This window comes from Lithobates pipiens, unplaced genomic scaffold, assembly GCF_037356315.1.
Source record: "Lithobates pipiens isolate NorthernLeopardFrog02 unplaced genomic scaffold, aLitPip1_a1.2 Scaffold_22, whole genome shotgun sequence".
In the NCBI taxonomy this organism is placed as follows: domain Eukaryota; kingdom Metazoa; phylum Chordata; class Amphibia; order Anura; family Ranidae; genus Lithobates; species Lithobates pipiens.
This window is the reverse complement of record NW_027507784.1, coordinates 124057386-124083415: the sequence shown is the minus strand read 5'-3', so window position 1 is coordinate 124083415 and position 26030 is coordinate 124057386. Positions and strand designations below refer to the sequence as shown.

Genomic DNA, 26030 nt, shown 5'->3' with positions numbered 1-26030 from the left:
CTTGATAGATTTTGGAGCTCTACTGTACCCAGTGATGGCTGGTGCTCAAATTTTTTTTTTGGGGGGGGGGGGGCGCAAACAAACTAAAAAAAAAACCCCCCATCAAATGCAGCCACTGTGCCCATCAAACGCAGCCAATGTGCCCATCAAGCGCAGCTACTGTACCCATTAATTGCTGCCAGTGTGCCAATCAATTGCCGCTACTGTGCCCCATCAATTGCTATCAGTGTGCCCATAAATTGCTGCTACTGTGCCCCATCAAATGCTGCCAGTGTGCCCATTAATAGCCACTATTGTGCCCATCAATTTCCACTACTGTGCCCCATCAAATGCTGCCAATGTGCATTGCCCGGCACTTACCTGTCTCGCAGCGGGTCATCGGCGGGGTCCTGCACGCTCCTCTCTATCAGGTATCCAATCACATCGCCTGATGTTTCAACCAATCAGGTGACAGGTAACAGACCCGAGCACCTGATTGGCTAAGAGGCGGTTCAGTGTTAGAAAAGCGAATTCCTTCGCTTTGCTAACACACAGCTGAGTAAACAGCGAATGAACAGCATTGCGCCCACTGTTCAGAGCCTACATCTCTAATCATGTGCTTTCAAGAAACACCCTGCCTCTGTAATTCAGGTGCCCAGTGACCGAAAAAGGGCCGGACACCTGAATAGGGGCTGTCAGCGGCGACCATAGATAGATTCATGCAATGCATGAATCTATCTATGGTGATAGAGTGGTGCCAGGAGAGAGGGGGCAGCACTCCTGCGCCCTTTATGCACGCACCACCAGTGACTGTACCCCCCCCCCCCCATTCCCTTAGGCCCTTATTTGACCCAATATGACCTAGTAGAAGCCTGGAGATGAAAACATGCGGATGTGAGGGAATACTCCTGTTAATCTGATTCTCATGGTACATTATCATGTATTGATTTATGTCTGCTATCCTCTGATTTACTTAGCATGGTGAGTGACGTCAGATACCTTCCTAGAGCAGTGTCTGATCACTCTCCCATTGGTGGACCTTGCTCTGTGAGTGCCACCCTCCTTTCAGGTGTGGCGACTGAGCCCGCTATGGTTGGTGGACCAGGCTGTCACAGACCGGGGAACGGCTGATATGAGTCCATACTGGGCCACCAATACATGGAGTGCATTCATCCCTGTGGTCTGGGATGCCTTCAAGGCTACCATGCATGGTTCTTTTGCTGCGGCATAAGGGCAGGCCTGCAAGAGTCTTATTTCATGGGGGGGTACAGTCACCACCAGTGACTGTACCCCCTATTCCCTTAGGCCCTTATTTGACCCAATATGACCTAGTAGAAGCCTGGAGACGAAAACATGCAGATGTGAGGGAATACTCCTGTTAATCTGATTCTCATAGTACATTATCATGTATTGATTTATGTCTGTTATCCTCTGATTTACTTAGCATGGTGAGTGACGTCAGATACCTCCCTAGGGCAGTGTCTGATCACTCTCCCGTTGGTGGACCTTGCTCTGGGAGTGCCACCCTCCTTTCGGGTGTGGCAACTGAGCCCGCTATGGCTGGCGGACCAGGCTGTCACAGACCGGGGAATGGCTGATATGAACTCATACTGGACCACCAATACACAGAGTGTATTCATCCCTGTGGTCTGGGATGACTTCAAGGCTACCATGCGTGGTTCTTTTGCTGCGGCAATAGGGCAGGCCTGCAAGGAGTCTTATTCCAGACTAGTGGATGTGGAGGGGAGCTTCAAGTGATGGAGACTGCCTACTCAGCGTCCCCTGCGCCCAAGACACACGCTGTCTGGCAACACAAGGCCAGAGAGTTGGACATGGTATTACTTGAACGAACTCAGAAAAAACTGTTGTGTCAAAATCAACAACTCTTCGAATGTGGCGACAAAAATAGTCGCCTGCTAGCTTACCTGTCTAGACCTGACTATCAGCCATGCAACATCCCTAGAATCAAGAACTCTGAGGGCATACAGACAGTGGAACAGACAAAGGAGGTAGTGGAGGCTTTCCTTACATTTTACTCTACTCTCTACTCCACCAAAGCCCACTATACTATTGTGGAATTAGACGATTATTTGCAGGATAGTTCACTTCCAAAATTGCTAGATTATGAGGTTTCATTGCTAAATGCCCATTTAACGTACCATGTAATAGAAGATACCATCAAGTCCTTTGCTAGAAATAAAACACCCGGATTGGAAGGATTCCCTATAAAATGGTATATGCAATTTAGAGAGCTACTGGTCCCACATCTACTCGGGGTATATAACTATGCCCTGAAGATGGAACAGCTCCCGCTCTCTATATCGGAGGTACACATGTGCAATTCGTTTATTTCCGAATTCGTTACGAATTTTTTAATTTAGAGGTTTCCGAATTTCCAGAAATTCTAAATTCGGAAATTCAAAAATCCAAAAATAAGAATGAAAATCTGAACATTCAAAAGAATGAAAATATTAAACAACAACTAACCAATAATAAATATTAAATTATAGGTACTGGAATTTCCTTTCAAATTTGGCTGTTAAATTCGTACTCGTTACGTTCACTAGCAGAAGTTATGAATTATCTGAACGAATGGCATATCTAAACGAATGGAACGCAACATTCTAATAATAAATAACAATAATAAAAAAAACATTATTTATTATTATTATTAATTAAAATTAATTTGTTCCATTCCATTTGTTTAGATGCGGCATTCGTTATTTCAGATAATTCAGAACTTCAGATAAATTTATATTCGTTACGTTCACAAACAGTCAAATTTGAGAGGAAATTCCAATACCTATAATTTAATAGTTCGTTATTATTAGTTATTATTTAGAATTTTACCGATTTTCTTTTTTTTTCAGATTTTCAAATTTCAGAATTTTCCAAAAATTTGGAAATTTGAAAGTCCGAATTTTAGGATTTCCAAATTCCAACATTTTTAATTTCTTCTGAATAACCAAATTTGTGAATTTCCGAATTTCCAAAAAAACGAATGAAACGAAAATGAACACATTTTTTGTCAGTGCACATGTCTGGTCTGAGGCGCTAATTGTCCTTATCTCCAAACCTCACAAGGATCATCTTCTCTGCAAATCATACCGACCGATCTCCCTAATTAATTTGGAAATATAAATTTTAGCCAAAGTACTTGCCCAAAGATGAAATACGGTCATTACTGCTGTCATTGGAGCGAATTAGACAGGATTTATCCCCCAGGTCTACTTCGAATAAATTACGACATGCAGGCCCCTCCCATAAAGCCTTTGATTTGGTACAATGGCCATATATACAGGAATCCTTGGCAAAATTTGGATTCGGTAGCACATTTATTAAATGGGTTCAATTATTACATCAAAAACTTACAGCTAGATTGAGACTGAATACAATTATTTCTGACCCCTTCATGATATGCAGAGGCACCAGACAGGTGTGCCCTCTGTCACCACTACTATTTGCAATGGCGATAGAGCCTCTGGCAACGCTGATCAGATCTATTGTGGCGGTGATGGGAATGAGGATTGGGGGCCTGAAAGAAAAGGTGTCCTCCTTATAAGCAGACAACATGCTGATATATTTGGCAGACCCCTAGTTGTCACTTCCTACTCTATTGGATGTCATTCGGCGCTTTGGGCAATTTTCTGGCTACCAGGTAAACTGGGACAAATCCTTGTTGTTTATGCTAGACCAATCCACCTCAATTTCACTACCACCCTTATGCCCATTGCAGATTGTTCACATTTTTCGCTACTTAGGTATTGAGATACAGTGGCCTACCTCCTCATACATCAAAATGAACTTAGATCCACTCATCAGTAGAATGAGGAATAAACTTAAGACCTGGGCCAATCTTCCCCTGACACTGTTGGGTACAATAAACATTTTTAAAATGATCTTTCTACCACACTTTTTATATATTCTGAGTAAGTCCCCAATATACATCCCTAAAAGCAAATTCAAAGAAATTGACACAATCATTACATTTATTTGGGGGGGGGGGGGGTATCTAGGATAGCAAAAAACACGTTAAAATGACCAATTTTGGAGGGGGGACTGGCACTCCCTTGCCTCCAAACTAACTATGGGGCCTCACAGCTGGCTCATGAACACTGGTGGTTCTGCCCAGAGGAGAACAATGCGGCTGCAGCATTAGGGGCAGCCATCCTCCCTTCCTATGAATCGCTTCAAAATCAAATACATCACCTCTCCATTAGGGGATGGGAGGGTACGAAAGTTCTCTTCATGACCCTACAGATAATCAAGCTTTCAAAGCTATTGCTGTCCAAAACATACCACATACTCCCCCAATGCTCCACCAGAAGTATTCTGTGGAACAAACAGGGGGTACTGGTTCAAACTGGGGGGTTAGATTTATTTCTCACTTATTTGTCGTGAACACTTTTCGATCCATTGCTGACTTTCGCAGGGATTATGGCCTTCCTCCTACGGCCTATTTCCAATATCTGTAGACCGCTGCGACACAGTTTGGCCTTCGAAACATCAATATTCAACCCTACCCACTTCTGTGTGGAGCAGCCATCCTCAGCCCCTCTAATAGTTACCTGAGCCCCATCTCTATGCAGCGATGTCCACGAATACCTCTGCCGTCCAGGACTTTCCCCATTGATTGGCTGAGATTGTGGCAATTTTGAGTGGCAATTTTGATTGACAGCAGCAGGACAGTGGCTCCCACTGCTGTCAATCAAAATTAGTTAGCCAATCGGGAGAGAGAGGGTGGGGCGAACCGGGGCACTGGGTCTGAATGGACACAGGGAGCTGTTGCTCAGCTCGGATGCCCCTATAGCAAGCTGCTTGCTGTGGGGACACTCGACAGGAGGGAGGAGCCAGGAGAGCAGAAGAGGGACACAAGAAGTGGATGATCTGGGCTGCCCTGTGCAAAACCACTGCACAGAGCAGGTAAGTATGACATGTTAGTTATTTCTATAGAAAAAAAAAAAAACAGACTTTACAATCACTATAAGTATTCCCTAACTGGGGGGGGGGGGATGTATTAGAAAATCATTTACATTTTCAGGAGTTTTTAAATCGACTAATTTTGGATTGCTTTATATGTATATGTGTGGTTTTCCCTCCTTTAAATACAATTGACACGTCTACATTTTAGTTTGTTATTAAAAGCAACTTTCCTTTCTCATACACATGCTTTAACAAAGAAAACGAATTTCTAATGTTGACTCCTACCTTAGGTAGACTCTTCTGTTTGACACAATTTATTCCTCCTATAAAGATCATATTGGGCATTATTGGTCTTGGATATTCAAAGATAAAGTCATATCTCAGAAGCCAGATTGAAGATTTGCTGTAGAGATCCATCAGAGTAACTTTTCTGTTTAGGAAATTTGATGCAAGGCTCTCAAATGACTGCAATATCAAGTCACAATAGTAAGGTTCCATAAGTTTGACCAATACATTTTCCACACGTTGAATAAAAGTCATACTATCCGAGTTCTTAGTGAAAATTCGAGGGACATATGAAAGGGGACTATCACACTGTGCACCTACATATTCATAGGCACAAGGCAATCCCCTTAGAAAACTCACATAAGGAATGCCTAAATCTTCTGCTAAAATCAAACCACAAACCCATACAGGATCGGTGAGCATAGCATCAAATTTCTCCTCTCTGAGGTCACTGATAAGATGTTTGTTGCTAAGCAGGCTCTCACAAACTTTGTGGAAAAGTAAGCTCACTTCTTGCATGTCTTTAAGCATTGTATAGGCAACACCAGGGAATGGAGGATCAATAAAGTGCTTTCTTCCAAACTCTTGTAAATGGGCCTTCATTTTTTTATTTTCATCAAGCACCGGGTAAATTTTAACTGTGTAAAGTTCAGATCCACTTATTGATAAACTACTTTCAGGCATCACCATCACAACCTGATGCCCCTTCTGTGCCAATCTTTCCACCACATGACGCATACTGAGCCAATGACTACCATCCATAGGGACAACTAGCAGTTTACCAGCATCTGCCAAGTTAAAAGTTCCTAAAAAAAACAGCCATATTCTAAAAAATGAAAATAATCCCATGCTGAAGAACTTCTCGGTAAGATTGCTGTGAATGTTACTATAATCAGTTTACATTTATCTGCCTTTATCTACCAATCTTGCATAAAAACATCTAACTAAAATCACAAAGTTATCAATTAACTTTGTTTCAAACAACAAAATCTGTAAACATGTGACATCTGGGCATAGTTGCAGTTTGTACTATATCTTTGGGGTCAACCTAGGACAGAAAGTGTGTTAGGACTACCCAACTACTACTACAGAGCCAACGAGAACTAAGTCAGGGGTGAAAAATGTGTTTGAGATTTCTGTGCAACTTTGTTAGCTTTGTTATTTTTTGCGATATAAATTGAAAATTTTGAAAAAAAAGAACTGGATTTTTAAAACAGCTTACCTGTAAAATCCTTTTCTTTGATGTACATCAGGGGACACTGAGCCGTAGTTACTATGTGGGTTATAGGGCCACTGATAGTTGATGGACACTGGTACGCCCTAAGGTAAGAAGTGTACACCCTATGTAACCCCTCCTACTACTGGGAGTCCTCAGTTTTGTAGTCAAGCAATACAAGTGTATAACAACTATGGAGGGACCTCTGTGTCCCCTGATGCACATCAAAGAAAAGGATTTTACAGGTAAGCCGTTTTAAAAATCCTGTTTTCTTTTCATACATCAGGGGAAACAGAGCCATAGTAGTTACTACGTGGGATGTCCCATGGCAACGGCAACTGAAGGGAGGGAGACACAATAAAAAAAGTAGGGAAAAAAGGAGGCCAGAGGACTCATGCTGCAGCCTGCAGTACACTACACTCAAAGGCAATATCCCCATGACCTTTAACATCAAATTGATCAAATCTGGTAAATGTATGAACAGAAGACCGAGTTGCGGCCTTACAGATCTGAGCCATAGAGGCCTGATGATGCACCGCTCAAGAGGCACTAATCGCCCTGGTTGAATGTGCTTTAACATGAAAAGGAGGAATTTTCTTCTTTAAGCTGTAAGCTTGAACAATCACTTGACGAATCCATTTGGGAATAGTAGATTTTGATGTTGCCTGTCCCCTTTTTGGACCTTCTGGCAGTACAAACAAAACATCTGTTTTGTGAACCTGAGCGGTCGCCTTTAAATAGACTCTGATCGCTCTTACTATATCAAGGGAATGTAGTGCCTTCTCTTCCCTAGATTGAGGCTCTGGGAAAAAAGAAGGAAGAATAATATCCTGGTTTAAATGAAAACCTGTCAGTACTTTTGGTAGGAATTCAGGATGAGGACACAAAACCACCTTATCCTTATGCGTGATCAAATATGGCTCTTTACAAGATAGAGTCGCTAGTTCCGATACTCTTCTAGCAGAAGAAATGGCAACCAAAAAGATTATCTTTCTTGTCAAAATAACCAAGGGAATTTCCCATATAGGCTCAAAAGGTTGACTCTGCAAAGCCAATAAGACCAAATTTAGATCCCAAGGATTTAGAGGTGCCTTAATAGGGGGATTAATCCGTGCTACCCCCTGTATAAAGCTACACACCAGAGAGTGAGAAGCAAGAGGCTGTTGAAAAAATACTGACAAGTCAGAGATCTGGCCCTTGATAGTACTCAAAGCCAGCTTCATTTCTAATCCCATTTGCCGGAAATCAAGGATCCTACCTATGACATACTTCCTGGGGTGCCAATCCCTGGATCCACACAAGGAAACATATGCCTTCCAGACTCTATATTAAATAATTCCCCATTGAAAACGTCCGATTAGTGACGAAACGCATCTGGAAGGGTACAGAGTGACATCACCATGCTGTTTGTTCAAGGAGGACAGGCTCCGTTCATTTAATGCCGGCCGGCAACATTGTTTACATGCGTTTTATGCTTTACGGAATTGTAAGTGCAACTTTTAAATAAATCTATTCGTCATTATCTAATATACTACACTATGGCAGCCATTTTCTTCTTTTTGAGAGAATTGTGAGGATGTATGGAACAGACCTAGTGTATTCTGTTTCCTGGTGTGGACATCTGCAAGCCTAAAGGCCTTAGGCTGAGTTTAGCCAATCGCCCTCAATGCTTGCTATCTGGTGAGCATAACTTACATTTATGGTGATCGGGCACTGTTTGGAATTCATGCATGCACACCGTGGTGTCTGGAATTAGGAATCTCAATTTTTCTTTTTCCTACAAATATTTGAACAACGTTTTACTTCCTTGGGACTTGAAATTAAATTTGGACTTTAGTTTAATATTTGGAAAAGCGCAGTTTTGTTTTTATTTATTGTATTTTGGTGTTGTCGCACAATATATGCTGCTGCTGTTCTGTGCATGTTTATTTTATGTATATTTTTTTACTTTAGCGCTCTTAAGCCGCGTACACACGGGCGGATTGTATGGCCTACTTAGTCCGCCATACAATCCGACGGACAGTCCGTCCTACTTTCGAATGAACGGACTTGACCACACACGGATGCACAAACAGTCCGTCGAAAGCTTGCGCGATGACGTGTACAGCACGTACGACGGGACTAGAAATAGGAAGTCCAATACACAGCAATGCAACCTTTCGCCGTGTAAATCCTTTCTGAGCATGCGCCATTCTTAGTCCGTCGAACTAGCCTACTCACGAGCGGATTGTCCGCTGAAACCAAAGTATGACGGACAGTATTACGGAAATTCCGAAATACTTAGTACGCCAGACTGCACGCTGAAAAAGTCTGCTGAAGCCCACACACGAGCGGACTGTCCGCTGAAATGTGTTTCGACGGACTAAGTTGGCCATACAGTCCGCCCGTGTGTACGCGGCTTTACATTCCCTTTTGCCCTACCTATGACATACTTCCTGGGGTGCCAACCCCTGGATCTACACCAAGAAACATATGCCTTCCAGAACCTATAGTACATAATTCTGGAAGACGGCTTCCTGGCATTAACCAAAGTAGACACTACTGAAGGAGATAACCCACGATCCTTTAGAATGTGGGTTTCAATAGCCAAACCATTAAATTTAGCGTCCGTAAGGTAGGATGGAATAACGGACCTTGTGTGAGGATGTCTGGCCATAATGGCAGAGTCCAAGGGACTCCTACCGCCATATTTATGATTTCGGCAAACCAAGATCTTCTGGGCCACACTGGGGCCACCAGAATCACCTCCTTTCGTTCCTGCTTGATCCTGTGGAGAAGACACGGAAGTAGCAGAACTGGAGGAAACGCATAGATCAGTGAAAACAAATGCGTCTGTTCCGCATGCTAATCCCTCGTTCTCAAGTACCCCATCTCTAACATATCGCAAGAAAGATGTTGGGGTGAAGAGACCACTCTCCTGGAAACAATTGTTGGTGGCTCAAGTAGTCCGCCTGCCAATTCTCTACACCGGGAATGAAAACTGCCGATAGGCAAGGGACGTTGTCTCCATTTATGGCGAATTATGATTTCCAACCTTTAATGTTGCCTGACTTGTTTGCTCCGCAGAGTATTCCTGCATTAGAGGAGCATCTTCGTTCCACTTGGGTACTAGTCCAGGAGGCTTTGCATCATGCTAATGATAGGTACAGACTCCATGCTGACCGCAGATGCCTGCCTGCGCCTTCCTACCAGGTTGGGGACAGGGTCTGGCTGTCATCTCGCAACCTCCAGCTTCGTGTTCCCTCACTGAAGTTTGCACCTCGGTTTATTGGGCCTTTCCGTATCCTTCGCAGGATTAACCCAGTAACTTATGCGTTGGACCTTCCTCCTACTACGAGCATCTCAAATGTGTTTCATGTCTCCTTATTGAAACCGTTGGTCTGTAACCAATTTACCACCTCAGTGCCACATCCTCACCCTATTCAGGTTGAGAACCATGAGGAGTATGAGGTACAATCCATTGTTGACTCCTGTAGGTTCCGTGGGCGCATACAGTACCTGGTGCATTGGAAGGGGTATGGTCCGGGTTTCATCCTCTAATGTACATGCCCCTGTCCTCCTCCGCGAGTTCCATAGACGATTTCCCCTCAAGCCCGGTGGCCCTCCGAGGGAGAGGGGTCATGGGGGCGTACTGTCAGGGCTGGCTTAGCCCTTCCTCCTCTGGGCTGGCCACTCGGCTGTCGGCTAATTGCCAGCTCTCTTCTCTTTCCACAGTTACCAGCTGTTCCCGATGATGCTCGTCTGACCTGCCTATTTAAAGCCTTCCAGCTCACTTTTTCCTTTGCCTGGTCACATCACAAGGAACCATCTCCTGCTGTTTGTTTCAAGACTGGCTTGCTGACATCCCTCCTGGCTTCTTATCCTGCTTGCAGTTGCTCTCCTTGGATCCCTGACTTCTGACCTGGCTGATTACCCGATCTGGTTAATGAACTTTGGACTGGCTGACTACCCGATCTGGCTACTGGACTCTGGCTATGCTTGACTACGCTTTTTTCTATTTACCTTTTTATTAATAAACATGTGTGAATTGATTGTACTTCTGTCTCAGTCTGTTTCTGAAAGCAAGATCCTTTCCAACCTGGACCACTTTCCCTGGACAGAATCCTCTTCCAGGACCGCTCCCCAGCCTAAAAGACTGGCATCAGTGGTTACTACCTTCCAGGTGGAAGGTAAATATGTCCTTCCCTTTTGAAGGATTTTGAAGGATATCAGCCACCAATTCAGGCTCTGACGTACTTCGGGAGCAAGCTGAATTGGAAAATCTAAGGCCTGAACCTATTTGTTCCAGGCTGACAGGATTGCGCTTTGTAGCAATCTTGAATAAAACTATGCGTAAGGGATGGCCTCGAAGGAGGCCACCATCTTCCCCAATAATCTCATGCACAACCAAATGGAAGGCTTTTTCTTTGCCTTGATGAGATAAATTAGTTCTACAATGGAACTGATTCTCTTTGGAGGTAAAAATACCTTTCCCTGCCTGGTATCTATGATTAGTCCCAGGTACTGTACTCTCCTGGATGGTCTCAAGGAGGATTTTTCCAGTTGTTACCAGACCATGGTCTTACCCAGAAACAGAATGATCTACTAAGAGTAGATCGTCCAAATAGGCTAGGACCATTATGCCCTGAGCCCTTAATCTGGCCAAAGCAGGAGCCAGAATCTTTGAGAATACTAGAGGAGCTGTGGCTAGACAGAATGGCAGGGCCACAAACTGAAAGTGATGGTTTTCTACTTCGATGCGTAGAAACCTCTGGTGAGCGGGAAATATTGGCACATGAAGATAGGCATCCTTGATATCGATTGAAGCCAAAAATTCTCCTCCTTGGAGGATGGCTACTACTGACTGAGTTGACTCCATGCGGAAGGATCGGATGCTCAAGTGCCGATTTAGATCTCTGAGATCTAAGATAGGTCTTACTTTCCCATTTGGCTTTGGGACAGTGAAGAGGTTTGAATAAAAACCTGTGCCCTGTTCCTCTAAGGCAGGGGTAATGAATTAAAATTCAAGGAGGTCCGGTCGCCAACATTTTCTTTGGGCCGAGGTCCGAATCTCAAGTCTGTGCTATGACTGAAATATTGTAGTAACTGTATATCTATCAAAAACTTTGAGAAATGTACAATTTCCTTAGCATTTCAACAATATTTATTGTCAAGTTACATCTGGTGTCCCCAGATCAAGTTAAATCTGGTGTCCCCATCACAGTGCCCCTTTACACCAGGTGTCCCCATCACAGTGCCCCTTTACATCAGGTGTCCCCATTACAGTGCCCCTTTACATCAGGTGTCCCCATTACAGTGCCCCTTTACATCATGTGTCCCCATTACAGTGCCCCTTTACATCAGGTGTCCCCATCAAAGTTCCCCTTCACATCAGGTGTCCCCATCACATCAGGTGTCCCCATCACAGTGCCCCTTTACATCAGGTGTCCCCATCACAGTGCTTCTTTAAATCAGGTGTCCCCATCACAGTGCCCCTTTACATCAGGTGTCCCCATCACAGTGCCCCTTTACATCAGGTGTCCCCATCACAGCGCTTCTTTAAATCAGGTGTCCCCATCACAGTGCCCCTTTAAATCAGGTGTCCCCATCACAGTGCCCCTTTACATCAGGTGTCCCCATTACAGTGCCCCTTTACATCAGGTGTCCCCATTACAGTGCCCCTTTACATCAGGTGTCCCCATCACAGTGCCCCTTTACATCAGGTGTCCCTATTACAGTGCCCCTTTACATCAGGTGTCCCCATCACAGTGTCCCTTTACATCAGATGTCCCCATCACAGTGTCCCTTTACATCAGGTGTCCCCATCACAGTACCCCTTTACATCGGGTGTCCCCATCACAGTGCCCCTTTACATCGGGTGTCCACATCACAGTTCCCCTTTACATCAGACATTCCTGTCAGAGTGTCCCCTTACATCAGATGTCCCCATCAGAGTCCCCCTTAACATAAAATGTGCACATCAGGGTGTCCCTTAACATAAAATCAGGGTCACACTGATGGGTACATTTTATGTTAAGGGTCACGCTGATGGGAACATTTTATATTAAGGGGCACTCTGATGGACACAACAAAACGTGCCTCTTAAGTTAAAATTTGCCCATCAGAGTGCCCCCTTAATACAAAATGTGCCCATCAGTGTTGCTTTTAAAATAAAATATGCCCATCAGCGTGCCCCCATCACAGCGCGCCTTTAAATCAGGTGTCCCCATCACAGTGCTCCTTTACATCAGGTGTCCCCATCACAGTGCCCCTTTACATCAGGTGCCTCCATCACAGTGCCCCTTTACATCAGGTGTCCCCACCACAGTGCCCCTTTACATCAGGTGTCCCCACCACAGTGCTCCTTTACATCAGGTGTCCCCACCACAGTGCCCCTTTACATCAAGTGTCCCCATCACAGTGCCCCTTTACATCAGGTGTCCCCATCACAGTGCCCCTTTACATCAGGTGTCCCCACCACAGTGCCCCTTTACATCAGGTGTCCCACCACAGTGCCCCTTTACATCAGGTGTCCCCATCACAGTGTCCCTTAACATAAAATGTGCACATCAGGATTTCTCTTAACATAAAATAAGTGTCATGCTGATGGGCACATTTTATATTAAGGGGCACTCTGATGGACACAACAAAACGTGCCCCTTAACTTAAAATTTGCCCATCAAAGTGCCCCTTTTAATATAAAATGTACCCATCAGTGTTGCTCTTAAAATAAAATCTGCCCATCAGCGCGCCCCTTAACATGAAATAAGGGTCACACTGATGGGCACCTATTATGTTAGGAGGCATTCTGATGGACAAATTTTATTTTAAGGGGCATGCTGATGGGTATATTTTTAATGTGCACATCGATGGGCATATTTTGTAGGGCACATTTTGCTGTACCCATCAGCGTGCCCCTTAAAGCGGTAGTAAACCAAAGCAAAAGGCATAATGAGCTAGTATGAACCGCGCATACTAGCTCATTATGAAATACTCACCTTAGAACGGGGCCCCGACATCTGGCCAGATCCACACTGAGGGAGCTGACATGCTCCCTCTGCGTTTCTTCCGGGTATTGCGGCTCCGGCGCTGTGAGTGGCCGGAGCCGCGATATCGTCATCCCGGCCGGGCCGGCCACTGCCAGACTTTCAGCCGAGAATCCCCTTGTGCGCATGCGCCGCTGCAGTCAGCGGCGCATACCGAGGGGAATATCTCCTAAACCGTACAGGTTTAGGAGATTTTTTTTTACCTACAGGTAAGCCTTATTATAGGCTTTCCTGTAGGTAAAAGTTAAAAAAATGAGTATACAACCACTTTAACAAAATATGCCCATCGATGTGTGAAGGAAAATGTAGATTGTCTAAAGGTGATTTCTTAACCCCTTCATGTCTGTCAAAGTGTGACGTTCAATCCCCACACAGGCCTGGGAGATTAGCCCATTGAGACAATGACACAAAACAACAAAGTCTCTCCGAGCAAATCTAATCTTTATTCTTTGGTGTGAATATTTAAAGGGGGCTTTCAGAAAGTACCACCCTTGGAACGTGTCATACAGATTATCCAATCATATACAAGTACAGCCTACAATAAAAGTGAAACTAGCAATTCCTCAAAATCATGTGCTTTCCAAGAAACGAAACAACTAAATAAGATAACAGTAACATGGGAAACGAAACTAGACTAGCAAAACTTGAGCATACATTTTGTGAGGTGGATGTTAGAGAGAGAAAGAGACACAAAATGGAAACTAAATTTCTTAAAGAATGAAAGTGGTTAAGCTAAATATCCCTTCAATCCCCTCTTAGATCATATAAGATGATCTCTACATTCTATGTTGTGTCTTAATACTTCTTTGGGGTTGTGGTGTTGATTGCCTGATGACTTTTCATGTATGTCATGTAGGATAGAACCTTATCGGGAGATTGAAGGCGTGCAACTATGCAAGTGCAACACTTAAAGCAGAGGTAAAGAATCAGAGCAAGGATAAATATCATAACAATAACAAGGACAATGTCTTTTAACCATGAAAATATACCTCCAAGCCCAAATCCTGCATTGGCAAATGGGTTCCATGTTTTAGCAATGTCCCTAGCTTCCTGCTGGAGCTGACTTCTAAGGGATGTCCCCTTTTATCATCCCCTACCACTCCCATGACAGGTACCAAGTATGCAAGGTAACACCATCCCTTAACATGAAGGGGCACCCAGGGATAACACACTTTCCCACAACATACATAAATACTTTGTCCTAGTGCAAAAGGTCTCTTAGCGACAATCTCATGAGTGTACTTGTCCTGTGTCGCGATTATTGGTGCAATATTTCACCTACATTTTTAGGGAAAGAAGAAAAGTTTTGCAAAGTACAGTTTAGCCCTGGGTCAGATACTTGAAACAGTGAGCAGGCAGGGGCAGAGACTCTGGATTCCCACATCTTGATGTTAAATATTGACCTGCTGCAGAAAGAAGGATTAGTCTGCGTCTCATTCCCTAAAATAAAACACCAATCCGGGGAATGACTTCGACCTGCTATTGGAAAGGTAACAAAGTTGTTTATGTACAGAGTGGATATGTTAGTCAGGAATACCGGAGGAGGAGTCTCCTTGAGAAAGGAGGAAATATTTAAAGGTACAGACAAAAGGGAAATTCAGGCAGTGCTAGGATGTAATTTGTTACATATCCTACATTCTTCATACCCTGATTTTTTCCCGAGCATAAGCATACTTAAATTTTAGCAAAAGCATCTTATCAGTAAAACTATCTCCAGTCTCTCTCTTGATTCTAACTTGTGTCACTGTAATGTTCTCTTGTGTGTTTGTGTGTGTGTTCCAAAAGATACTTTTAATTGCACCCAAATCTTCAGGTGGGTAGGAACACTGTCAGAGAGATCAGGATCAGGAGGCAAAATGCATTGGCAGAAGTCTGTGGTGAAATAAGTGAGGTCATCTTCTCTGGCCGGACCTGCTTTCCCAGGAACTCCTCCTTCCTCTGCTTGGACTTCGGCTTGAGGGTCTCCTGTATCCAAGATCTCCTTCCAGCTCTTGGGGCTTTGGGCAACCTTTTTCACTCTGTTGGCATGGATCGAAGACTGGCAATTTTCCACTGGGATGGCTGTTCTGGTCAATGCAACCACTGTGGTAGGAGGTCCAAAGGGATACTCTTGCTTCTTACTTCTGTTCAGCTATTGGGCCTTGGGCCACCACGGTGTCTCCCACCTTAAAGAGGTGAGTAGCTTCCTGTGAAGAAAAAGGAGAGGTGCGAGCAACATTTCTCTCAACTGTATCGAATGTTTCAACCAATTTCCTTACATATTCTTCCTGTATTAAGTCTAAATCTCCCTTTTCTATCATTAAAGGTGCTCTGGCCCATGGGGTGGGGAAAGGTAGACCCATCAAGACTTCAAAAGGTGAATACCCTGTTGTCTTGGAAGGGTCATTCTTATTTCTGCCAGGACTGCTGGGAGGACCTTCTTCCAGTTGGCAAAGGTTCCTCCTGTGGCCTTTCTTATTTTGTCTTTTTAATTGTTCTGTTCATTCTTTCTCTTATCCCTGAGCTTTGAGGGTGGTAGGGAATGTGAAACTTCCATTCTATCTTGAGAGTTTTTACCAAGTCCTGGCAGACCCTTGATACAAATGTAGGTCCATTGTCTGAGTTTATTTGAAGTGGGCATCCCCATCGAGGAATGATTTCCTGAATGAGGATCCTCACTACTGTTTGTGCATCTTCTTTTGTGGTTACAAAAAGTTCAACTCATCTTGAGAAAATGTTCACAATTACCAAAAGATATTTCTGTCTTTTGCCTAGTTTGGGCATATGTGTGAAGTCAATCTGCAAATGTGTAAAAGGAGTGTTTGGCCTTGTGTGGGTTGCTCCTGATACATGTGATGCATCTTGATACATAATCTTTAACCCTCCAGGAAAGTTCTGGAAAATAAAAATATTTCTCCAATAGTTCACAAGTGGCCTTCCAGCCTCTGTGACCTATTCCATGGTACTGGGAAATAAAAAGTGATGCACTAGCTACTGGTATACATGGCTTCCCCTCTTTGCAGAGAAGTCCAGTCTTTGGATCTTTCTGCACACTTATTTTGTCCCAATCCCTGAGATCAGCTTCTTCTGCACATCCCTGCAAATCTGAAAGAACCTGATCATAGAAGGGCAATTCTGGGGCTAGCATGGGCATTTAGATGTGTGCATTTTGTGAAATAGCAGCTTGTTTAGCAGCTAAACCAGCCAGAGCATTTCCCTTGGCTATCTGTTTGTTGGCCTGTGTGTGCTCTGCAGTGCTGTGAAAGATAAATCAGACCTGGCTGATGTGTCTTGGTGAATGAGGTTTATGCAATCGTGTTGTGGCACAACCTCATCCTGCTCTCCTTTTAATTCTAAAGGACATTTAAGATTGGTGCTAGTCCTGCAGTGGGAGAAGCATATTTGATATGCAATTTTGGATTAGACAGCACGATCACCTCATAGCCACTCAACCTCTGAGCAGACATGTGCTGTGTATGTACATTTTTCAATAGGATTGATACATTGTTGGTGGTGTGAAGTGTGGTGTCGTGCCCCAGAGTGAAAGAAGTGGTCATCTGAACCATCATCGCACAGGACGTGAGAGCTCTGAGACACACAGGCATGCCCTGAACCTGCACCGGAACCATCTTTGAGGAAAAAAAAACAATAGGGCGCAACTTGCCTCCATGTTCCTGAGCGAGGACACCTGACAAAGTCTTACAATTTTCCCTTGAAAACAAATAAAACATTTTTTTCCATAATTAGGGAGGCCGAGCCCTGGAGCCATTACCATAGCATTTTTCAAATACACAAAAGCATTGCACATTTCATCTGACCATTTTATACAGTCTGGCATGTCTGAACCTGTGGCTTGTCTCAGGAGATTGTCATAGTAGGAACAGTCAGGTATTCATTGGCTGCAGTAACCAATCATACCAAGAAAGGTAAGCATGTCTTTCTTAGTAAGTGGGTGGGGCAGACCCACAAGAACCATAGCTCTTTTGTGATTGACTTTCCTTTCTCCTTTTGAGAGTACACAACCAAGATATGCAACCATTTCCTGACACCATTGCAATAATTTCTTTGACACTTTGTGACCACTTTCAAAAAAACATTTCAAAAGATCCCTCCCATCCTCCAGGGTGGCCACCGAGTAGAACTGCAGATGAGGAGCCACATACTGCAGCAGGGATGAACAGTGTCCTGGTATCCAAGCTCTGAGAGTAGTTTGGAGGACAATGGGATAGACTGCAGAGGAGTCTACATAGCCCTGGGGCATTCTACACCATATATGTTTGTTAGAAAGCAAAGATTGGCTGTGTCTCCTCATCCACAGGGATGGAAATAAAAAAAGCATTCAATAAATCAATCACAATAAAATACTCTGCATCCTGTGGTATGGCAGTATTGATGACACATCAGGCACTATTGGGGCAATCGGTACCATTAGGCTATTGATGGCCCTTAGGTCTTGTACAAACCTATAGTCACCATTTGCCTTTTTACTGGGTTAATGTTAATGTAGGGCGAGACAATTTCCCTCTTGGTTGTCTCTGTGTGTAACCCCCTCTTTGTCCTTGCCCCCTCCCTTTTATAAAAGTTACCCCTTTTATTTCCTGAGAAATCATTTTGATAATGTGTCTGCACTGGTGTTTGCTTAAGGATGTCAAAACATCCTGCAGCATCCTTCGCTGTCAGAAATCAGTTATTGTGCTTGTAGCCCACTCTGATATTTACTGTGTCCTCATGTAATGAAGTCTTTCATGAAACTCTTATCTGGTTGTGGAATGTAAGGGGGAGGAGGGGGGCGCATGGTACATGCATAGAAAACATTTATTTAACCCTTAAATCCACCATCTCATGTCTCTGTTAAACCCATCGTGGACAATGTTGTGGCTAGGATGCTATAGGGAGCCTCGGTCCAGCCGGGGATCTCCACAGCATGTTTATTTTCATCCTTATTTTTCTTTCTAAACATTCTGACTTTTATTTCCTTTACTTTCTTATTTTTATAACCAAACAATTTTTATTTATAGTTCAAATTTTTGGCAGCGTGCCAACGGGTTCAAACTGTACTTTCAATTGCTGTAGTACCAATGCCGCAAACAATTCCTCACTATCTATTTCGGTCAGTGAGATATTAGCACTTGAACCCTGTTGGCAAAAAGCCAAATATTCAAATTTTGCATCTGGATTCCCCTGTGCAAGAGATGTCAGTAGCAAAAATAATTATTCAAATAGCATATTTTGATCAAAAGTTAGCCTCAGAGTATACTACCGACTATGCCAATTCATGTATTACCTTAAGAGAGTGTTATTAACACTGCTACTGTGCTCACTATCTCATACATTGGAGTCAAAACATTCATATGTAAACCATTAAGAGAAAACATAAATACATCACCGGATACTGTAGCATCGCTCTACGTTTCGGTTGGGGAACTTCCATCAATCACAAAAAGGAGTCGGGAGTTCACCGCAAGACACCTCTGTCGCCTTTTATTTACGTACCCTTATAACACAGTGCAGTGGAAAGCGTCGTCTTACCTTACAACGTTGACAAATTCCACACAAACAGTTAACAGATCATCTTATAAACTTCTACAGGCGATAGGAAGATAAGCAAAGAGAAGAGTTTTGTCCGTCACACTTTAGCAGACTTTTTCTTATGATTACAGTACTGTATAAATCATTTTCCTACGAACTTCTCAGAGTCCGTGAAAGCCCCCCCAGAGCTTTCTCCTTGTTCACACGGGAACAAGTGCTGCTTCTTAAAGCAGTCTTATTAGATGAACTTCTCGGAGTCCATTAAAGCCCACCCAAGTATTCTCTACCTGTTCACACGGGAACAGGTGCTGCTTCTTAAAGCAGTCTTATTAAATGAACTTCTCAGAGTCCATTAAAGCCCACCCAAGGCTTTATCACTGTTAACTCAGAACAGCTTTTTTTTACTGCTTCTCGGAGCAGTTAAACTTATCAACGAGGTCTGAAAACAACTTCTACATACATTTTCAGGTTCAAAGAACGATTTCTGAATAGATGTCAGTGAGAGATACATATATCAATTCAACTCACCATATAGACATATATTATAATCGACCCCGGACGAGCCCCCAAACTGAAGGAAAATGTAGATTGTCTAAAGGTGATTTCTTAACCCCTTCATGTCTGTCAAAGTGTGACGTTCAATCCCCACATAGGCCTGGGAGATTAGCCCATTGAGACAATGACACAAAACAACAAAGTCTCTCCGAGCAAATCTAATCTTTATTCTTTGGTGTGAATATTTAAAGGGGGCTTTCAGAAAGTACCACCCTTTGAACGTGTCATACAGATTATCCAATCATATACAAGTACAGCCTACAATAAAAGTGAAACTAGCAATTCCTCAAAATCATGTGCTTTCCAAGAAACGAAACAACTAAATAAGATAACAGTAACATGGGAAACGAAACTAGACTAGCAAAACTTGAGCATACATTTTGTGAGGTGGATGTTAGAGAGAGAGAGAGACACAAAATGGAAACTAAATTTCTTAAAGAATGAAAGCAGTTAAGCTAAATATCCCTTCAATGTGCACATTAAAAATATACCCATCAGCGTGCCCCGTAAAATACAATTTGTCCATCGGATTACCCCTTAACATAAAAGGTGCCCATCAGCGTGACCCTTATTTTTTATTAAGGGGCACGCTGATGGGAAAATTTTATGTTAAAGGGCACTCTGATGGGCACATTTTATTTTAAGGGGCGTGCTGATGGGTATATTTTTAATGTGCACACTGATGGGCATATTTTGTTAAGGGGCACCTTAACAAAACATGCCCATCAGTGTGCACATAAAAAATATACCCATCAGCGTGCCCCTTACAAAAAAAAAGCCCAGCATTGTGCATATTAAAAATATACCAGTGTGCCCCTTAAAATATGCCCAACAGTGTGCACAATAAAAGCATTCTTATTTATAGATCCCTAATGTGCCCACATACCTTAACTGCAGGAGGGTGGGCACAACTGAAGCTGCCTCGCAATGAGATCCAGGACCCGGGAATCGGGAACCGCGGGCAGCAGGGGGGGAGGGGCGCGCACGTGACATCACACCCCTACTGCCCGTGAGTGTCTCTTCAGCTCCGAGAGACGCTGCCAGGAGCATGGGGCGGGCGCATGCACGCAGTGTCACTGGTTGCTGGGGAAACCTGCGGTCCCAGCAAACCAGTGATTGCTGTCGTTTACTACACTGGCGGCAAGGGCCGCCATTTAATGACGGCTGCTCTAAGGGAACCTCTGATATGACTGTCTTGGCTAGCAGATGGTCCAGTGCTAAAAGGAGAGCCTTCTTCCTTTCTGGGTCCTTGGGAACCCCTGACCTTAGAAACCGAGGAGACAGAAAAACTCGGAACTCTAATTTGTAGCCTAGAGACACTGCAGAAGCCACCCATTTGTCCTGACATTGCTCCTGCCAGATCTTTGAAAATTGCAGGAGCCTTCCCCCCACTCGAGCAAGCGGGGGTGCCCCTTCATAAGGAGGCTTTAGTACTCTGCTTGTTGGGCTTCTTTCCCCAAGATCTTTTCTGACCTTGGTGCTGTCCCTGGGGTTTCCCCCTTGAACCTGACGGCTGAGGCCGTCGAGACTGCCTAGAGGCTGATGTCCCTGATACAGGAAAAGAGGCCCGCTTAAATGAGAAATTTCTAAATTTCTTCTTTACTGACAACAGAGAGCTTTTGCCATTGGAAATCTTTTGTAAATATTTATGCAAATCTTCTCCAAATAGCCTTTCACCATGAAAAGGGAACCTGGCTAGGAGCTTCTTACACGGTGCTTCGGCTGACCAACTCTTAAGCCAAAGAACTCTGCAAGAATGCACTAGTCCCAACATCAGATGTGAAATCTGAATGGACGCATCTCTAATAGCATCCACTGTGAAACACAGTGCGTCTGCTAAATCAGCGTACTGCTGAGCCTGTTCAACAGGTAAAAATTTAAGCATCTCCTCAAATTGTTCCTTAATGGCCTGGGATACACCCATTGCGGCCAGAAGTGGCTGCACTGCTGAACCTGCTAAAGCCATCTGGTTCTTAGAAAGGTGCTCCAGCTTCTTATCCGCTGAGTCCTTCAGCATGAGTGCATTATCAACCGGACATGTGAGGTTCTTATTTACAGAGGTAATCGCAGCATCAACCGCTGGAATCCCCCATTTCTTATAGAAATCCTTTTCCATAGGATACAGTTTGGCAAATCTCTTAGCCCTTGTACACACGGTCGGACATTCCGACGGAAACTGTCCGATCGGACCGTGTTGTCAGATAATCCGACTGTGTGTGGTCTCCATCGGACTGTTTCCGTCGGAGTATCGACGGACCAATTTTCCAACTTGTCTATAAAATTTTCCGACAACATGCTTCGATCAGATATAGTCCGATCATGTGTAGCCTACTCCGACGGACAAGATGCCATGCATGCTCACAATCAAATTCGGACACGGAATCGCTCGCTCAGGTAAAACTACCGCTCGTAATCGATATAGCACATTCATCACGCTGCAATGTTAAAAATTCTTTCATGCAGCGCATTCTCTTGTTCTTTAAAATGCTGCAAGAATGAACTTGTTTTGATGCTCATATTCACACACACTTCTCCCAAACATTCTTTTTACTAATTTCAGCAATACAATATTTTAAATCGTCACATCTACACAGTCTTTTTATTTTTTTATTTTTTTATTTTGTGGTTGATTTTTTTAATCAACATCTCCTTTTTTGACAGTTTGCTCATCTTTGCATTTTTTTGGGTTTGTTTTGTGTGTCAACTTACCACAACACCATTATTATCTTTTTTGAATTTTGTTTTCCTTTTTTCATTTACAGGAGGTTGTTTGGTGTTGGTGCCCCTTGTTATTCATTTCACTTTGTATTTTTGAAATGTACCTGCCTGCTCACAAATAAACTGTCCTTTTTGAAGTAAAGCACATGCGCAACTATTTCTTCAAACAAAAAAAACCTTTATTTAGGTGTCAAACAACTAAAGAGGGAGGCAGCGCTGGAGAAACTTGTCAATTTAGCGAAGCCTTTGGCCCCCAGGGCAGACATGAACTAATTCAAAAATGCTAAATTGGTGGCCTGAGGAGTACATATCTCAGGGAGAGAAGTCTGGTCCAGAAGTCCTAGAGATCAGGAAGAGCAGATGCCATCTATGTCCCCAGGATGTGGTCCTACAAGAGGCTGCATCTTCTGTCAGACCAGACTGAACCCAGGCCATCACTCTCTGGTCTTCCTTGGGCACTTCCCGCCAGGCATCCTTCCAGGCTGTGGTTCGGCTCCTGTAGTTGTGGCAGGAGGAGGAGGAGGGCGATGGTCGACCTCCCGGCTGCCACCTGCCACAGCCTCCCCCGGCTGAGGTCTTCCTGTGTATGAAAATAGGACATAGTTTTAGTTTTTTGGTCATCAATCACACCATTTCGTGCTCATGACTGTTGCAAATTGAATGTTACCAAATAGAACAGACTATCATTCTGAGCCCAGCATTTTTCATTCTTGTCCCAATCATTTTTGGTCACTACTGTCTATTGAGATGTACCGTATATACTCGAGTATAGGCCGACCCGAATATAAGCCGAGGCCCCCAATTTACCCCCAAAAAAACTGGCAAACTTATTGACTCGTGTATAAGCCGAGGGTGAGACATGCCTGTCCATCCCTGTGTGTGTGTCCGTCCATCCCTGTGTGTCCGTCCATCCCTGTGTGTCCGTCCATCCCTGTGTGTCCGTCCATCCATCCCTGTGTGTGTGTGTGTCCATCCATCCATCCATCCCTGTGTGTGTGTGTCTCCATCCATCCATCCATCCATCCCTGTGTGTGTGTGTCTCCATCCATCCATCCATCCCTGTGTGTGTGTGTCTCCATCCATCCATCCATCCCTGTGTGTGTGTGTATCCATCCATCCCTGTGTGTGTGTGTGTCTCCATCCATCCATCCATCCATCCGTGTGTGTGTGTCTCCATCCGTGTGTGTGTGTGTGTGTGTGTGTGTGTGTGTGTGTGTGTGTGTGTCCAGCCTACCTGTGTCCCGAGCCTTTGTCCCGAGCCTCCGTCCCGTGTCGTGCCTTGCCTTCGTCCCGTCCCGTCCCGTCCCGTCCTGTCCCGTGCCGTGCCTTGCCTTGCCTCCGTCCCGTGCCCTCTTCGTCGGCGGCCATTGTAAAATTCAAAAGCCGCGCCTCCTCCTTCGCCTGTGATAGGCGGAACACTGAATTTCCCAGCAGCCTGTGTTCCGCCTATCACGGACGTCGTATCATCCTCGTCCGTAGTACGAGGATGAGACGATGCCCGTGATAGGCGGAACACAGGCTGCTGGGAAATTCAGTGTTCCGCCTATCACAGGCGAAGGCGGAGCCGGAGGCGCGGCTTTTGAATCATAGAATGGCCGCTGTCTGTCTGCTCGACACGCTGATCGAGCGGGCAGACAGCGATGACTCGAGTATAAGCCGAGGGGGGCACTTTCAGCCTCAAAAAAGAGGCTGAAAATCTCGGCTTATACTCGAGTATATACGGTAAACTACTTTGTTAAATCACAACTTACTGATCAATAATAACATCTAGTTAACATCATTAAATGTACGACAAGAAATATGTTCAACAATGCTATACCTGTCTCAAGCTGGGCCTCTCCACATGTTGCTGCCTGGAAGTCCCAGGTTGGACATCGGAAGCCTCAGCTGGGGGTGAAGGAAGCCTTGAAGGAAGACTGGAGAGTGGTGGCGTGGGTTCCCCCGGTCTGCCATAAAATGAAGCCTCTCGTAGTACACCATCCTGGGGACATAAATGGCATCTGGATCTCCTGATCTCAGGGAATTCTGGTGCATCTTTTGCTCCCTGAGATATATACACCTCAGGGCACCAACTTTGCCCTTCACATAGGTCATGTCTGCCGTGGGGACCATGATCTTCACCAAAGCAAGACGTTTCTCCAGCGCTGTCTTCCTCTTTCTTTGGTCATTATAAAAGGGGTTGTTCTTCTGCCACAGGCAGGGCAGCTCCCTCAGCAGATCAATGAATAGCCCCATAAAATTTGAGTTCTTGAAGGAATCCATCTTGTCTGCAAGACACAACACAAGACAAACCATAAAATACTAATAATGCCATGCTAAACCCTCCTAATCTTGTCCCAACATAGGCCTATATAGAAGCAATCTAGGTTAGTGATGTACCAAGTTAAAAATTGTACCTTCGTTTGCACGATCGGCACGTCAGCTCCTCACTCTGTTCACAGATCGTACGTACGACACACGTGTGTTGCGTTTTATATACAGTGCGCATGCGTGAAATTCCACCCGACCCTGACGTTCTTTCTAGACTATTCCCCGCCACTTCTCTTTCGGCGCAGTGGGGAGAGCACATGGCAGAGACCCAGCAGGTGCGCAATCAGAGTTCCACTACGAGGAGGAGGGCGAGGAAAGCCCGGAGCCTGAAACGTCCCGATCCTGGAGGAGAAGATTTAAGGCCTAAAATATGTATTTTGGAGAGATGTTGGAGATGGTGGACATATTGAAGAGGACCAATTATGATGGGAAGTATGGACCTTACCCAAACCCAAATATCAGAAAGGCCAAGATCATGACTAAAGTTGTGAAGAGTCTTCAGAAGAATTTTGTGGTACGACGATCCAAGGATCAACTGAGAAAACGCTGGTCAGACCTGAAACTGAGGGAGCACGATCAGTACAGAAGGATCAAGCGTGTTCTTCAAAAAAGTAAGTAGTTGTCATGTGTTCATATGATTATTCTTGCTTGTATACTGCTCCATGTGCTTTGATTTAATGTTGTACAGTTTAAAATGGACACTTTCAAGTTCATGTGTTCAATCGTTCGTAAGAAACATTGTTCGTTAGCCCACTCCCAAAACAATGTTTTCCCAAATTACACTTCACTACATTTCTTCACACTGCAGGTAAGTATTCCAGCTTTAGAAAGTGTTCAAAATAATGTTCTCACCTTTGAACTCGGCCAAAAAACACAATTGTACGACACTTCCAAGCAATGTTTCATATTCATATTTCTGCCCTCTGTGTGCTAAGTATTCCTTTTTTACATTCTCATAGGGGAGAGAAGACTCAGAAAGTCTGAGGAGACCAGGGACCCCACACCTCCCAAAGAAGGCAAAATTCCAACACCAGAAGCAGAGGATGAGGAGGAGGAAGGAGAGATCGTTGAAGTTGGACAAATTGTCACCACAACATGTGAGTGTCGGAGACCACAGCTTCCGGTAAGCTAATCAATGTATGTCGTCATATTTATAATACATGGTGTGTTTTTTTGCTTTTTTTTTAGGTGATGTGGAAGAAGAATCACATTTCACCAGTGAAAGTGCCCAGAACCTGATTGGGGAGATAATGGGGTGCAATCGCGATTTAGAAAATATACAGAAAAACATCAATGATGTTCAAAATAAAATTAAGAACATCATTGATGTTTTGGGGAGAGTCTGAAACACCCCTATAACAAAAACAAGGTGTGTGTGTAGCAGACCCACAACATAATAAGATTATCTGAAGAAGAGACTGTCCCCTCATCTCACTCAGAACTTGGGTTTGCACTGTTGTAGAAAAAGGCCCAACAAAAAAAAGCAAAAATACCTAGGAGACAGCTAAAAC

At 44.1% G+C, this 26030-nt stretch overlaps 1 protein-coding gene and 1 long non-coding RNA gene across 2 annotated transcripts in view; both read right to left on the bottom strand.

Moving 5' to 3' along the window:
- Positions 1-6065, bottom strand: part of LOC143924139 (UDP-glucuronosyltransferase 1A1-like) — a 253643-nt gene extending 247578 nt beyond the window's left edge. Inside the window, exon 1 of the mRNA XM_077448214.1 lies at positions 5188-6065. Within this exon, the coding sequence (XP_077304340.1) occupies positions 5188-6036 (849 nt within the window). The 5' untranslated portion in view covers positions 6037-6065. The remainder of the gene's footprint in view (positions 1-5187) is intronic.
- A 7787-nt stretch (positions 6066-13852) lies between these two features.
- On the bottom strand, positions 13853-19957 carry LOC143924138 (uncharacterized). The gene is made up of 2 exons (XR_013261828.1): positions 19465-19957; positions 13853-15614 (listed from the first exon to the last, which is right to left on the bottom strand). It is a non-coding gene; the product is annotated as an uncharacterized LOC143924138 (long non-coding RNA).
- Between the last annotated feature and the right edge of the window lie 6073 nt (positions 19958-26030).